At 37.4% G+C, this 14,587-nt stretch overlaps 1 protein-coding gene across 2 annotated transcripts in view; it reads left to right on the top strand.

Moving 5' to 3' along the window:
* Nucleotides 1-14,587, top strand: part of Prkaa2 (protein kinase, AMP-activated, alpha 2 catalytic subunit) — a 65,590-nt gene extending 51,003 nt beyond the window's left edge. For both annotated transcript variants that reach the window (XM_005398501.2, XM_013521596.1), the window contains exons 7-9: nt 4,434-4,938; nt 6,510-6,636; nt 7,120-14,587. In XM_005398501.2, the coding sequence (XP_005398558.1) occupies nt 4,434-4,938; nt 6,510-6,636; nt 7,120-7,358 (871 nt within the window). In that variant the 3' untranslated portion in view covers nt 7,359-14,587. The remainder of the gene's footprint in view (nt 1-4,433; nt 4,939-6,509; nt 6,637-7,119) is intronic.

Genomic DNA, 14,587 nt, shown 5'->3' with positions numbered 1-14,587 from the left:
AATCCAGTAAATCTCATAACCTGTGAGAGAGGCTCGGTGTGTTGGGGTGTATCAACAGTGTTCCACTGGTCAGTTTATAACTCTGCCTTGGCCGTCACTTCCTGCTTGTACAGAGCTTCAGAGCATGCCAATGAGAAATTAAGACCCTCTTAGTTCTTTCTTGGGCATTGTGTTAGTTACCTGTCCATTGCTAGGAAAAAATACCTAACATGCATGACTTAAAGGAGAAAGGATTGTTTGAGCTCATGATTTCAGAGGTTTTAGTCCATGGTTGCTGGCCCCACAGCAGAAACATCATGGCAAATGAAAGCTGTTTATTGGATGTCATCCAAGAAGCAGAGAGAGAAGAACCTGAGAGAAAAGTGCTAGGGAACAGAGAAAGCCTCCAAGGACACACCCCCATGACTAATGTAGGCATCTCTCAAATCACTCAACTTAACAAGCAAGAGTAATAGCCACACATCCATCCTTTGTCACCTTGTTACTCAGACATATCTCCTTAGATGTCTAATCTCTAAATACAACAACAAGGTCAGAACTATGCCCAATATAACTATTGGGAAAACAAACTAATTCACCATAAAGTCCCAACAGTACTAACTCAAAATTCCAAGTCCAAAGTCTCTTCTGACACTCAGGGCAACTCTTACCAGTGAGCCCTTGTAAAAATTTTAAAAACCAAGGTATATACTCTCAAGATAAGGTAACCCAAGGTAAACATTCCCATTCCAGGAGCGGGGGAGTAGGGGTACAGAAAAGAATCAAACCAAAACAAGGCCAGAACTTAGCAAAGAAAAGATTAGTCCTCTATAGCTCTGTATCTGGCATCTGGTACACATGTGTGGCAGTGTGATGTGAGCTCCTAAGACTTGGGTGCCCTGCCTTTGTAGCCTTGCCAGTCACAGTCTACTATGTGGCCTTTCTCTCAGCCTGGCTGCGCACACTCTCTGCAGGTTTCCTCAGCAGATGTCCCACATTCCTGGCCTCTCCAACTTGCTGGAGTGTTCATTGCAGCTTTGGCCCCACCCTGACAGTTTCGTGCATCTTCCACTCAGGGGCTCTTGCGGGAATTCTGACCCTGTCATACATCATGTAATCTCGCATGCTGTCCTTTGGAATGTGTGGAAGCCTCCATGACCATAATGCTTGTATTCTTTATGTCTGAAGCCTAGTGTAATGTGGATGACACCTAAGTCTGTCACCACATTGAGAAGTGCCTGAGCTCACTGAAATCGTGGCTATAGTGGCATCTGATTGCTTTGATAGCTGAGCCCTGTGAAATGAATCCTGGAGAACCAGTTCCCTGTGTGGCTGTTCCCAAGCAGGGGCAGCTGAGGACACAGACAGAATGTAGAGAAGTTTTTGCCATTGTGTAACATGTGCATAGTCTTTACTGTTTCCATTTCAACCAACATTCTAGTCTTCTGATCCCTCACTGGAATTGTCCACTAAGCTCTACTTCAAATATTTTAGGACTTCTCTCGCCCACATTTCCCACAACCTTTTCAAATTCCTATTAAAACCAGTTCCAAAGATTTCCCAAACATACGGTCAGGTGTAGCCATACCAATGAGTCCACCTCCCTGGTACCAGTTTTCTGAATTGATCAGTTTTCTGTCCCTGAGGCAAAATATCTGACATATACAATTTAAAGGAGGAAGTATTTATTTTGACGGTTTCAAAGCTTTCAGTTTATGGTTGGTGGATCTGAGGACAAAACCTGGTGGAAGGGCATAGAGGGAAGCTGCTGACCTCATTGCAGCCAAGAATGAGGGTACCAGGTAAAAGCCAGAGAGGAAGCGGCCAGGACCAGACACAGTCCTCAAAGTCATGCCCTCCTGCGCCTCCCAGCTGCACTCAGTGGTGTGCTGCACTAACCTCCAAGATGACTAAGCCAGTCAGGCTGACAGTGAAGATTAACCGTCACAGGCGTGCACACAGCCCTGCAGGTACACTTCTGGCCGCCATAAGCACCAACAGTACATGAAAATCTTTCAAAGACCTCCTTGGAATTCTTATACCCTAACTTTTCACTTTTAGGTTTTTGAGCCAGCTGCTAGGGTACTCAACTCTTACGTTGCTTTAGATAGCTGAAATTCCAGTTGCTGTGATTGTTTTTGACAAGTGTCCTGGGAGAAGGCTGTTTGTAGTGAGTGAGCTCTAAGTTGCATCAAATAAAGACAGGCCTCTGAGGATAAGTTTCCACGGAGTTGCTAGGTAGGTTAAACAGTGGTGGTTCTCTTTGGGAAAACAATTGGGGAGTCCAAGTCCATTCTGTTCCTCCTTCCTTCCCACTTCAGTGTTGTTACCCTGTTGATTTTCTCTACTATTTGATTATGAAGCTGTTGGATTTTAAGGCATGTGTAGATGGAGAAAGGAAGATGAATACAAGGCAACTGAAAAAGCCATACATCTCATTTTTCTTGCTGAGATTCACCCATTTTTCTTTAATATTTTTCAGATTGTTGCAAGGTATTTATTAATTTCTGGAGTTATGAACAAGTTGATTTTGAAAAATCTTGCTAAAAGTCTCACTAACACATGATTCCTGTTACCACTCCTTTTCATAACTCATTATGCTTTCATGATTTGGGGCTAGTTTAATTCTTACAACATAAAAAGACTTGTTCGTGTCCTAAGGTCTTCACACACTTTGCTTCTTTTGCTGGAAATATTTGTTCCCCAACTCTGCTTAGGTGAGTTAGGTGATCGTTCTGGTGTTTGCTTAAGGACAGTGTTACTCGGAGGGGCTTTCCTAGTCACCCACCATTTCTGCATTCTGTGCTCTGGCTTTACACAGTGCTTTTGTACTTAACATCTGTATCACAGGGTTTGCATATCTATATGTTTGTAGCTTTGTATTTATTCTTACAAATGTTTGTCTAATCTCTATCTATGTAGTATGTAATTTCTGTGTGGAGGAGTATATCTTTTTGTCTGTCGTATGTCCTCAGTAAATATTCATAAATAAATAGGTGAAATAGAAGCTATTTGGTGAAAATATATCATTGATCACACCTTAAGGATTGCCCAGTTCTATCATATAACAGTGCTTAATCATGCAGAATAGTATTTGTTGCCGGAAAAGAGGTGAAAAGGGTGTAATATTCTAGGGTGGCAATAGCAGTGTCAGGTACACAGGCCCTGAAGTATGAGAAAATAAGATTTGGAGAGAATCCCAAGCTTTTTAGCTAAAATAGGTCTTTATACTGCTTAAAACTATGGAGGACCTCAAAGAAGTTTTTAAATATAGGCTTTATCAGTAATTAGCCTGTTAGAAATTAAACCATATTTAATTCACTTAATAAATCCATTGCACATTAATTTAAATAATACCTCTTTTATGAAAACTTTTACTTTCCAGAACAAAAAAAATATAAGAAGAGTGGCATTACTTTCCATTTTTGTAAGTCTTTTTATTGTCTGGTTTAATCAAAGACAGTTATGCTTTCACATCTGTGTCTTCATTCAGTCTTGTAATACTTAGATTAGCTGAAATGTTTGAAGAAGGTGTGACCTCACTTAGGTAGGTGATTGGAAAGTTCACTTCCTAATCACTTAGGTAGGTGATTAATAGCCTTTCAGATAATTGTGATTTTTTTGATATTAAAACAAAGTTTAACGGGGGCTGGGGGTTTAGCTCAGTGGCAGACCACCTGCCTGGCAAGCGCGAAGTCATGAGTTCCATTCCCCGTTCCGAAAAAAAAAAAAAAGAAAACAAACAAACAAACAAACAAAGTTTAACATACTAATCTGCAATAGCAAATGAGAAAACAAATTAATGAACTTCTGTATTTCATGACATTATAATTAACTGGTCTATTTTTCATTTTGAGTGACTCACACCATACATTGGCTGTTGAAAAATCTTGTGTTACTGATCTCTGCAGATTTCCTAAATCTTGACATGTCTTTATTTTATTTTATTTAATATTTTTTTGGCACCAGGAATTGAACTCAGGGCCTTGCACTTGCCAGGCAGGTACTATGCTGCTGAGCTACATCCCAGGCCCAACATATTTCATTATACAAAAAATCTTGTATAATGATTGTTATTATCAACACTAACTTCATCAGATAGTTGTAGGTTAGGTTTTGAGAAGTTGTCAAATTCATGGAGGCATATAGAAATTACTATACAAAATTCCAGAGTTTTGCTTGAAGTCCTGAAATTTATCATTGGCAACAGGTATTAGTGATAGGCTCGCTTTGCTCATTTTCAAGAAAATGAAGGCTAGCACCCAAACCTGAATAATCATAGTTATTCCAAGAGTACAGATGAATTAACTTGCCCAGGGTCACATAGGTGGTAGGTGCAGAGCTGAGACTGGAGACCAAAACTCTGAGTCCTTGTTGTATTGGCCCATGTCTAAATTATTTGGGACTTGCCAAAGCATGTTCTTACAATAGTGTATTGTGGTGTTTTTTCCTAGAGAGCATGAATGGTTTAAACAAGATTTGCCCAATTACTTATTTCCTGAAGACCCCTCTTATGACGCTAACGTCATTGATGATGAGGCTGTGAAAGAAGTGTGTGAAAAATTTGAGTGTACAGAATCAGAAGTAATGAACAGTTTATATAGTGGTGACCCTCAAGACCAGCTTGCAGTGGCTTATCATCTTATCATTGACAATCGGAGAATAATGAACCAAGCCAGTGAGTTCTACCTCGCCTCTAGTCCTCCAACTGGTTCTTTTATGGATGATAGTGCCATGCATATTCCCCCAGGCCTGAAACCTCATCCCGAAAGGATGCCACCCCTTATAGCAGACAGCCCCAAAGCAAGATGCCCATTGGATGCACTGAATACAACTAAGCCCAAATCGTTAGCTGTGAAGAAAGCCAAATGGCATCTTGGAATCCGAAGCCAGAGCAAACCATATGACATCATGGCTGAAGTTTACCGAGCTATGAAGCAGCTGGATTTTGAATGGAAGGTAGGAGATGTGGTGCATTAAGGTCATTTGCATTAAGCCTTCTGAGCAGTTGAGTTGCATATATTGATCAATAAAAAGTTATTTTTTGATTTTGACATAAATTTAGTGGACTTACTACTTTTGGCTGGTAAACCCTTTCCAGTAGTTAACATATGCATTCAAACCAAAACAAGTACACCTCTACAAGGACAAACAGCTGTTGCTGTTGGAACCCACATATTTTCAATTACAGAATAGCTTTCTGGGCCAAGAAACAGAAGGTATAAACTTGGCTTACACGAGCAGATACTGTACCTGTTTCAGCATGCTTCATAACAGAGTCCTGCATCTTCGAAGACAGTATATTTTTACTTTCTTTTCTCTCTTTATGGGAATTTAATTAATTAATTAATTATGCTTCTTAATTGCAGGTGGGTGGCTTTGACAGTTAGTGGTTAATATAAATTATATCATCAGGACATATTTTCTCAGTCAACAAATACTTTTCTCCAAGTTGAGAAATTCCCTTATCTGCTGCTTTTAACCTTTAGTTATGGTATGTTTTACTTAGTATCAGCCAGTTTTATTCTCTTTTAAAGTTAGTGGTTAATTGCATTGCAACCTACTTGAATATATGTGGAGGGAAAAGTGCCTTTTTACTTTAGATATCCTCAGTTTTTTTCTTTTCTTGAGTTGTGAAAATTCTTTTAAAGGAAGCAGAAAGGCATCCAAACTTGTTGTGTAAATATTTATTTGGTGTGTTTAAATAAATCACTTTCATTATCTGTACATGAACAGATGAAAATGTTTCCTTAAAAGTAAAACACAGCTCTGCCTTTCCTGAAGCAGCTTTGTTTAGTTAAAAAAGATGTTTATGTCTTTAAAATTTTTTGCTGAAAAATTTTTGAAACTATTTTGATGTTTTAAAAACCCAGCATATTCTTTATCTGAGGTACAGTTTTCTTATTTTTAAGACGCATAGTAGCTGTGCATGGTGGCTCATGCCTACAATCCCATTACTCTGGGAGACTGAGGCAGGAGAATCAAAAGTTTGAACCAGCCTGTGTAACTTAGCAACTTAAGAAGACCCTCAAAATTAAAAATGAAAAAGGCTAGAATGTAACTCAGTGCAAAGGCCCTGGGTTAAATGGCTTGGAGGTTGGGTGAGAAAGCGCTTAGTATTTTCCTCACAGGATCATTGTGATGCCTGAGTTTTGTGACAGAACCTCATGTAAGCCTTTGACATGTTAGCTCCTCTTTATTCCTGCCGCTCCCTGCTCATCAATAAAAGTATAAAGGAAAAACAGGGCAATCGATTCTTACTGACGCTTTAGGATGGATACATACCTGGAGTGAAGGTTAGACGATATATAATGCCTGAGTTCTCTTTAAGTTGTAGTTGCTGTTCACGGATGGTGCTGCTAGCGGAATTAGTCAAATATTAAAGTAAACCACTTACATTATGTAAACAAGGAGTCAATGAAAAATTCCTTCCATACTGCAGCCCTCTTAATTGTTTGTTTTTGACACTCTTTGCAATACCAAGGGAGACTTTCTTTTAGTTTGTTATTTTTACTGGTTTCTTGTTTTAGGTGGTGAATGCATATCATCTTCGTGTAAGAAGAAAAAATCCAGTGACTGGCAATTATGTGAAAATGAGCTTACAGCTTTACCTGGTTGACAATAGGAGCTATCTTTTGGATTTTAAAAGCATTGATGGTAAGGAAGTTATGCAGCCATGAGCTCTGAGAAGGTAAAACTTGGCACTATTTGACCAGGTACAGTCATCTTAAAGACATAGTGGGTATGTGTTCTGCACTGGTTAGTAAGTGGCCTAGACTTAAATGAACTGTAAGTGAAATGATTCTGACTTTTGCTTGATGTATAGGAGAAAGCAGGTTGCCAAGATGTGCTTTTTCACATGCAGGGATAGCATTCATTTCAGTGTTAATGCCATATACTTTGTTGAGCGTTTGGGGGCCACATCTGACTGTGTGGGAATATTGCGAGTGACTACTAATGCCTTTTAAAACTGTCCCGGAGCAGAGTTACTGCCCTCACTGCTCCTGAAATGCTGAAGTATGACTTTCACTACTCAGTTGGCCTTGCTCAACTGTTTCCTTAGCATTCTGTGGCAGCTTCAGAGGAAAGACTTGGCCGATAGACTTTTCATACAAATTGCTCTTCTTTGATCCTTTTCAGATGAGGTGGTGGAGCAGAGGTCCGGTTCCTCGACACCTCAGCGTTCCTGCTCTGCTGCTGGTTTACACAGACCGAGGTCAAGTTTTGATTCTGTGACTGTGGAGAGCCATTCACTTTCTGGCTCCCTCACAGGCTCCTTGACTGGAAGCACAGTGTCTTCAGCGTCCCCTCGCCTGGGTAGTCACACCATGGATTTTTTTGAGATGTGTGCCAGTCTCATCACTACTTTAGCCCGTTGATGACCTGTCCCTGGTTTCTATCTTTCTGTTACTGCACTGTGAAAATAAGATATATTCTTTAAATTGTTACCTTCCAGATATCACATACTCTGCAATATTTTTCTTTTTGGACCGGGAATCGAACTCAGGATCTCACGCTTGCCAAGCAGGCGTTGTGGCCCTGAGCTATATCCCCGGCCCCATACTCTGCAATATTGAGAGAGATGAATATTACCAGGGGAAATGCAATACCACTGAAACTACTGAAAACAAAAAGCCTGACATTTAATTTAGAACTCTCATTTTGTTGTGCCTCTCATAAGCTCACATAGGCAGTGTTTTTAGTGGGTGGACATTGACGAAGATTGTTAATTTACAGTTGTGAATTCACTACAGGTGATGAGCACACCTCACTGCTGAGTCAGCTAGTCCAGCACTTCCTCGTTCCACTATTTAGTGTAGGTAGATCCAGCTTCTTAAGTTACAGCAGGTTTTAAGCTGGGCTTTTGCTTGCAGTTTTGTGGTACAAGAATATTAAAAGACAAAGTTGTCATTAGTAAAATGTTATTTAGATGGTGAAATGTTAAAAGGTTACGCCCCAAATTTTAGAAATCAAGTTTTTCTAACAGTGTTTGCAGATGCTGCCTACCATTCATCAGAAGGGCTGTGGTCTTGTAACAGGTGCCCACAATTTCCTTAAGAACAGTTTTATCTTGAGATTTCCCAGAATAATGTTGTTTCTCTTAAGAACCTTAAAGGTTCTAGTTAGTATTGGAACATCTGGAATTGGAACACTTTCTGTCTTTTCCATAAGCTCACGTAACTTAAAAACATTTTCAAGACCTATCTTTTTCAAATGCTTTTTGTGACTTTATTTTTGCACATTACCAGGAATGTAAAAGACAGTTAAATGAAACAACTAGAAACGTCACCAGTCCCTTAAAAGGGTACTGTTATTTTTGATCTTTTGTGTGTATGTGGTAGGGGAGGATTAGGAAGTTACAGTCCAGCTGTACCTCATGATATAATTCTTTGTTTGAAATTTAAATTGTACATGCCAGCTCCTTCCGCCACCTTCACCTGTGACGTTGTCTTTATTCCTGGACCTTCACTGGCTGATTACCTAAGTTTTGATTCCCTTTTGGTCCCCTTTCTTGGTTGCTAGTCATTCGTTTGAAAACTGTGGTTCTGCCCTAAGGGCTTTTATGCTTCCAAAGCTTGATAGCCTGTGACCTTCACTCTTGATCCTGATAGGGTGAAGAAGCCTTAAGCATTCAAAAATATTCTATCTTGAATAACTATATGTTGCTTACATATATAATATATGTGTTCACACACCAGTGCTTTTAATCCAAAACCACATTTTTTTGTTCTGCTTTGTGCAAGGTTTTTTGTTTTAAAGATTAAAAACACCCCAGCTGTATATAGCAGGGTAGGTAGTAGCTTACTGATTATATGTTGTTTTAGTACAACTATTTAATTTTTAAATTATATGTAATTTATCTAATTTGTATTTATTCATTTATTCTATTTATGTTGTAATTTACAATCTCATTCACCAGACTCACCCTGTAAAATATTAAGGTCTTGAAAACAAAAAAAATGACATTGCCTTGACAGGTCTCTCTGCCACGAATAATGTATTTTCTACAAAGAAACAAATGAGAATGTTAGACCAAGTTTTTCTTGTGTTTATGGACGATAAGTATATCTATCTTAAAAGATCAGTTGAGTCAGGAGCTTGCATTGTGGAACCTTTAACATGTGGCATTCAATATTCTAAGCCCAAGTTCTTAATAGTAAAATAAAAAAAATTTTTTTTTCATGCATTTGATGGGGGGGTTGTACACTGAGATGACAGTTTAAGGTTTAACCTTTGAAAGATTGCCATCTTGTGGCCTGAGAGGGTAATTTTGTTTAGTAATTAATTTGGTGGGGTAAATAGTCCTGCTGTTAAGTAAGCTGTTCATTGCATGTACAGCATGATCTTGTCTTTTCCAGTGTACGTATATTTTTTGGGAAACACAAGGCGATTTCATAATTTTTGCCTAGCTGAATGGGATAACTTTAGAAATAAGGAACTAATCAAGTTCTTTGTGCACAGTGAAGACCCCAAAGCAACTTCATAGGCAGAGAAACAGCAAGAGTCTGGAACATTTTAGTTTTTTTGAACCGGGAATCAAACTCAGGACCTCGTACTTGCCAGGCAGGTGCAGTGCAGCTGAGCTATATACTCCTGGCCCCATTTTAGCTTTATTAGTCTAGTAAATCAGATGTTGGAATTTTTTAGTAGATATTAGAATGTTTTTTGAGAGTTAAAAAATGTATTTGCTATTTTTTTATTCTTACCAGTATTTTGAGCACCCACACACAGTTTGATAGTTACCTGTTTGTTGAATTTTGGGGGACCTGAGGGTCATAGTTTTTTTTTTTTTCTGGGTAACTTTTTAAAACATAACTTTTCTGTGATTTTAGGTGGTATACTTTGTTTTGAAAAAATTGCAGGAGACTCAGTCTTGCATAATAAAGACTAGAACATTATCATAAACAGGCTTTTTTTCCTTGTGGGCACAGAGAAGGAAGGAATATGCTGCTAATCCCAAACTCCCATATTTTAGTCTTGTGACTGGTTAACTGTGGGTGTAGTACATAGGTCTGGGCTGAGAGGAATTTCTCCCAGTTCAGAGACTGGGGAGAGCTTCTGTGGCTGTTGTATGACAGCTAGTTCTTATGTGTGTCATGCAAATGGACTCCTTTTGGTTCTAGGACAGCATTTCCCAAGTAAACAGATTTCATGAAGTAAGTTTGGAAAATATCCTACTTTCCCCCTTAGGATAACAGAGAAGTATTGAAGAGTGACAGATCCTTTCATGTAAAAATGAAAACCGTATAATTTTATTTAATCCTGCTTTGCCCAAATTAATTTACTATTTTAAAAAAACTTGGGAGAAAAAAGTTTGGAAAATGCTTTTTAGGAAAGTTACTGTACCAGGTGATCATAATTAGGGTAGTTACGAATGCAGTTAAGACAGTGCTGCGTTTTCCCTTCTCAGTTGTTGGGGAGAACCTGGTTCAGAGTCAGAACCTTCTGTTTTAACCCCTAGACATACAGAGTAAATGCAGAACTAAGAATTTTTGTCTGAAACTTGTTTTGTAAAACACTCGTTTTCACAATGAGGTTGTAGTATTGTGTGGGAGCAAGATTTATTTCTTGTATTAATGGGTGACTGAAAACTATTAAAGAAAATTACTTGTGAAGAAAAGACTAAGAGACCCTTAAACCATGAGCCAGTATGATTGATGCTTTCAAAATGTGTAATCAGTGAACATCTAAACACTTTTGTTTAGAATGCCATATTTAAACCTGATGCTTGTCTTTCAGTTTAGGGAGAGACACTGTCTCACATTAAGTATGCAGGGAGAAAGGGAGGCGAACCATTTAGAAGTTGTTTTTTGTTGTAATCACAGAACTTTTAAAAGACATTTTTGTAAACTCTAGTGTGTGCATTGATACTAGCCACAAATAAGGAGAATCCAGGAATCTTTGAAATAAGTTTTTCTGTGTCAGTCAGCTGGTGATTTGTAACACAGACACTTACCCTTTTTTCCACAAATACTTTGTTACAAACACTTTCTCTTATTCTGTAGCCAATTCGTACTTAGGGAATACAAATTAATTTTTAGGATCGAGATGTAATTTAGAAAGTAATCATAAAGAATCATTACAAATTTGGGGACTACTTTATCTGTAACATCTATTAATGTTCAGTACACTGAGTTCATATAGGCATTACCCCTCTTTTTTAAATTATAAAAGCCTGGGTCATGCCTACCAAAGATGCTGCATCTTTTGTCCATTCACTGGCTAATAATTTAAATCCCAGTAATGGTAAGATCTCAGTATCTAAATGCTAGATACATTCATAGTTTTGTCTGTTTTTGTTTTTAAACACCCAAATCTGTCATTTCTTTTACCTTGTTCTCTTACCATCCTGTGGCTTTTTAAGTGGGGAATGTAACTTGAATCGTAGTTCTCAGACTGCATGACTTAACTCTGTGAGAGGTGTGTGCAATCTGCTGATAAGTCATAGCCTGTGTTGGACCTCATTTCTGTGACCCTAAAATGGGAGGGACAGAGTAGAAGACTTCTAAGGTACCTCTGAACGTTAAAGTTTTTGCCTTTTCTACCTTTGCATGTGGTTTGTGTTAAATGTTCACTTTATATGTATTTAGAGTTTTTATACTAGCGTGAATGTTCTCTTTTGGTTCAGTGAGGCATTTTGATGATGTATACTTGAATATTTTTCTAAATATAGCTGTCCTCTGACATGCAGATGGCAAAAATCATCCAGAAACCAGACATGTTCAAACATCATGATGACTTGACATAGGACACAAGATAACTAATTATAGTCCTGGAAGTGTTCCACACATTTCTATATTGATATTTAGATTTAGGGAACACCCCCCCATCTGTTAATTTACATTATAATAACCTGGGAGATAACCAGAAAAGTACATTTTGCCACTTTGCAGATGAGGAAACAGCATCACAAAGCTCTTTATAAAGCTGAATTCACTGGCAGTCAGTTGCTGTTCAGAGTACACCACCTTTCTTCTAGGGTGGAGCAGTCTGAAGTCCTAAACACAGATTGCTTTTAAGTCTTAGAGTGATGTAGTCTTAACTAAGTATTTCTTAGTTTAATTGTATAAACCAGTTGATTGTAATAAGTAGGTGCAATTATTTGAAGTATTTATGATTAGCATGTTGATTTTTTTATAAGTACTTGTAAGCTATTGAGGGTGCTTAAAAATACTAAAGAAACTTTAGGACATAATTCTTCCTGTAATTTTATTTCTATGATTATTCCAGCACATTCTCTTCAAGAAAAATTAGCCTCAGTCCTTATCTAAATTATCATAGCTTTTGACCGTTACCTGAGAATTAAGCCTATCTCAATTTCATATACAGGTTGGTAATTTTTTTGTATGCATATTAGATAATACACTTTTCATAGAGTGTGTTTTTCTTTATGAAGTACCTAATTATTATTGGCTTGATAAAGATTCTTCCAAACTTAAAACTTTGAAATGGAACTTAAATTTAAGGAGCTTTGAAATTCCTATAAACCCATACCAAGTTGTTGGCACCCTAACTGGCCTTTCCCACATAGAATTATAATGTATTTGATGCCACTGAATAGTAATGGCATGAAGGATAGGACCCTTCATCTGGACGGGGTTAATCCGTTAATTAGGTTAAACTTCTGCAGCTATAATCAGGTAAGAATCAGGACGAGTCTAGAAGTGCTCAGACTGTGGGCCTATGTGAATTTTGTAAGCCAGTGTTAATGTTTACTGCCATCCATGCATATAGTGCCAATTTGCAGCCTTGACTTTTGGTGATGGTGGTTTATATTTCAAACAGTTTAGATATTATGGATGTAGCTCATGATTATTCGGACAAATAGGCTAGGTAAATTTTAATCATTAAAGTGCAATTAAGAAACTCCTAGAGTAGAGAACTCTTTCTAGGAGAAAGAGTTAACTATTTGTAGAATATTCTGGGATGAAAACATTTTGAATATACATAGAGTTTTGACAAGATTTATACAGTGTGATTTTTTAAATTCTAAATTTCCTGTATTTAAATTTTTAAGGAGGAACAAAATTCTAGGCAAGGAGAATTGCATAATTTTTTTTCTGCTAAAAATACGTTTGTCAGTTGAAAGTTCCTTTTAAGTTTTTTTTTTTTTTAACTGAAAAAGTCATTTTTCTAGAAAGGTAGCATTTTCTTAAAATGGAAAGGAGAAATCTACTGTTCTGAAAACAACCCCCTGAATTGTGCCTTTTCTCTTAAATTATAGGAATAATAGTAAAGTTGTTTAAACCTTGCCCCCATTCCTTTTCATTTTTCCTTAGATTTTCTCTTCACAGCTGATCATGTTGCTTCTACCTGTTTGGTTTCAAATTACTTTGGCCAAACCACATAGTGTCTGTCACAGCTGAAAGTTGTTCACTAAATGTATTTTCTATTTCTTGTATGTTGTTTCACGTAAATCACCTTGGTAAATATTTAGCTGCCTTTTCATGCTTTTAAAAGGAATACAATGAATAGTAATCTCTATATTTTAAAAGTTTGGAAAGGAAAGAATTAATGCAGAGTTAAGGACAAAATCTAATTGGAATCTGATTCCTTTGACTGCTATAGCAGTGCAAGTCATAGAACCTCATTGTTTTCTCTTGTACAAAATGTGGATAATAACCTACCTCACAGGTGTGTGTGAGAAATGGAAGATCCTTGTTTAAGTACAAGGTTTATAGCCCCTATTTAATGTATATCCTTTTTTTAAATAGATATCTTTGATACTGATAGGATGAGAATCTTGATTTTTAGGTGAGTTTTATGTGGTAAAAAAATAGTGCTAAGAATGTTTAAGACCAGTTTCACAAATTGTGGAGGGTTTCTTTTTGAGATTCTTAAAATTTCTTGAAAATATCAACTGTTCAAATATTAGCTTGTCTTTTGTTTCACCAGGTAGTCAGAACTATTTAAAATGTTGGCTGAAGCTGCCTTAATGCACCAAAATAACAGTTGTCAAGACTGTTCACAATCATTTATGGCTGTACACTGTTTTGAGTGTGTAAATGTGAAGTTGTTATAGAGCTGCAAACTCAAATGACAGTATCTTGCTACTGCTTTAGGAAGAGTGGTTGTGTTCCTTGTCATGTGTGCAGAAATACTGTATAGTGGATTTTGAGTGTGACAAATAAAACTGAAAGTTGACCACGTTAGGTTATGTCTGTGACAATCGTAAGATAGGATTGGATGGTAATTAATTTTTTTCCCAAGATCATGAATTCATACTATTTCGGTCCATTTCTGAAAAAAACAAAATCATAGGTTAATACATGGGAGCACTGCACTATATTTAAAATGTTTAAACTGTTGAAATTGGGACCACTGGTTTCTGGGAAAAAAGCAACAGGTTCCAGTGCTTTGTGTTTTGATAACCATGGACTCAAATTTCAGTTTTGTTTGTTACGTCTTTTTGTGATTGTTAAATGATCAGTGGGAAGGATTGTCTTCCAGTAACCATGTGGAAAATATGTCTTCCTGAATTACATAGCATCTCACATTACAGGTTCTCTCTGTGAAACTCATAGGTAGCCACACAATGAAAAAGGCCCTGCTGACTGCTTATACGCTTTTTTCACAAAATCAAAATAAAGTCTGGTTAATTGGAAAA

The sequence above is a fragment of the Chinchilla lanigera genome, unplaced genomic scaffold, assembly GCF_000276665.1.
Source record: "Chinchilla lanigera isolate Chin_1 unplaced genomic scaffold, ChiLan1.0 scaffold00063, whole genome shotgun sequence".
NCBI classification, from domain to species: domain Eukaryota; kingdom Metazoa; phylum Chordata; class Mammalia; order Rodentia; family Chinchillidae; genus Chinchilla; species Chinchilla lanigera.
This window is presented reverse-complemented; position numbering and strand designations above follow the sequence as displayed.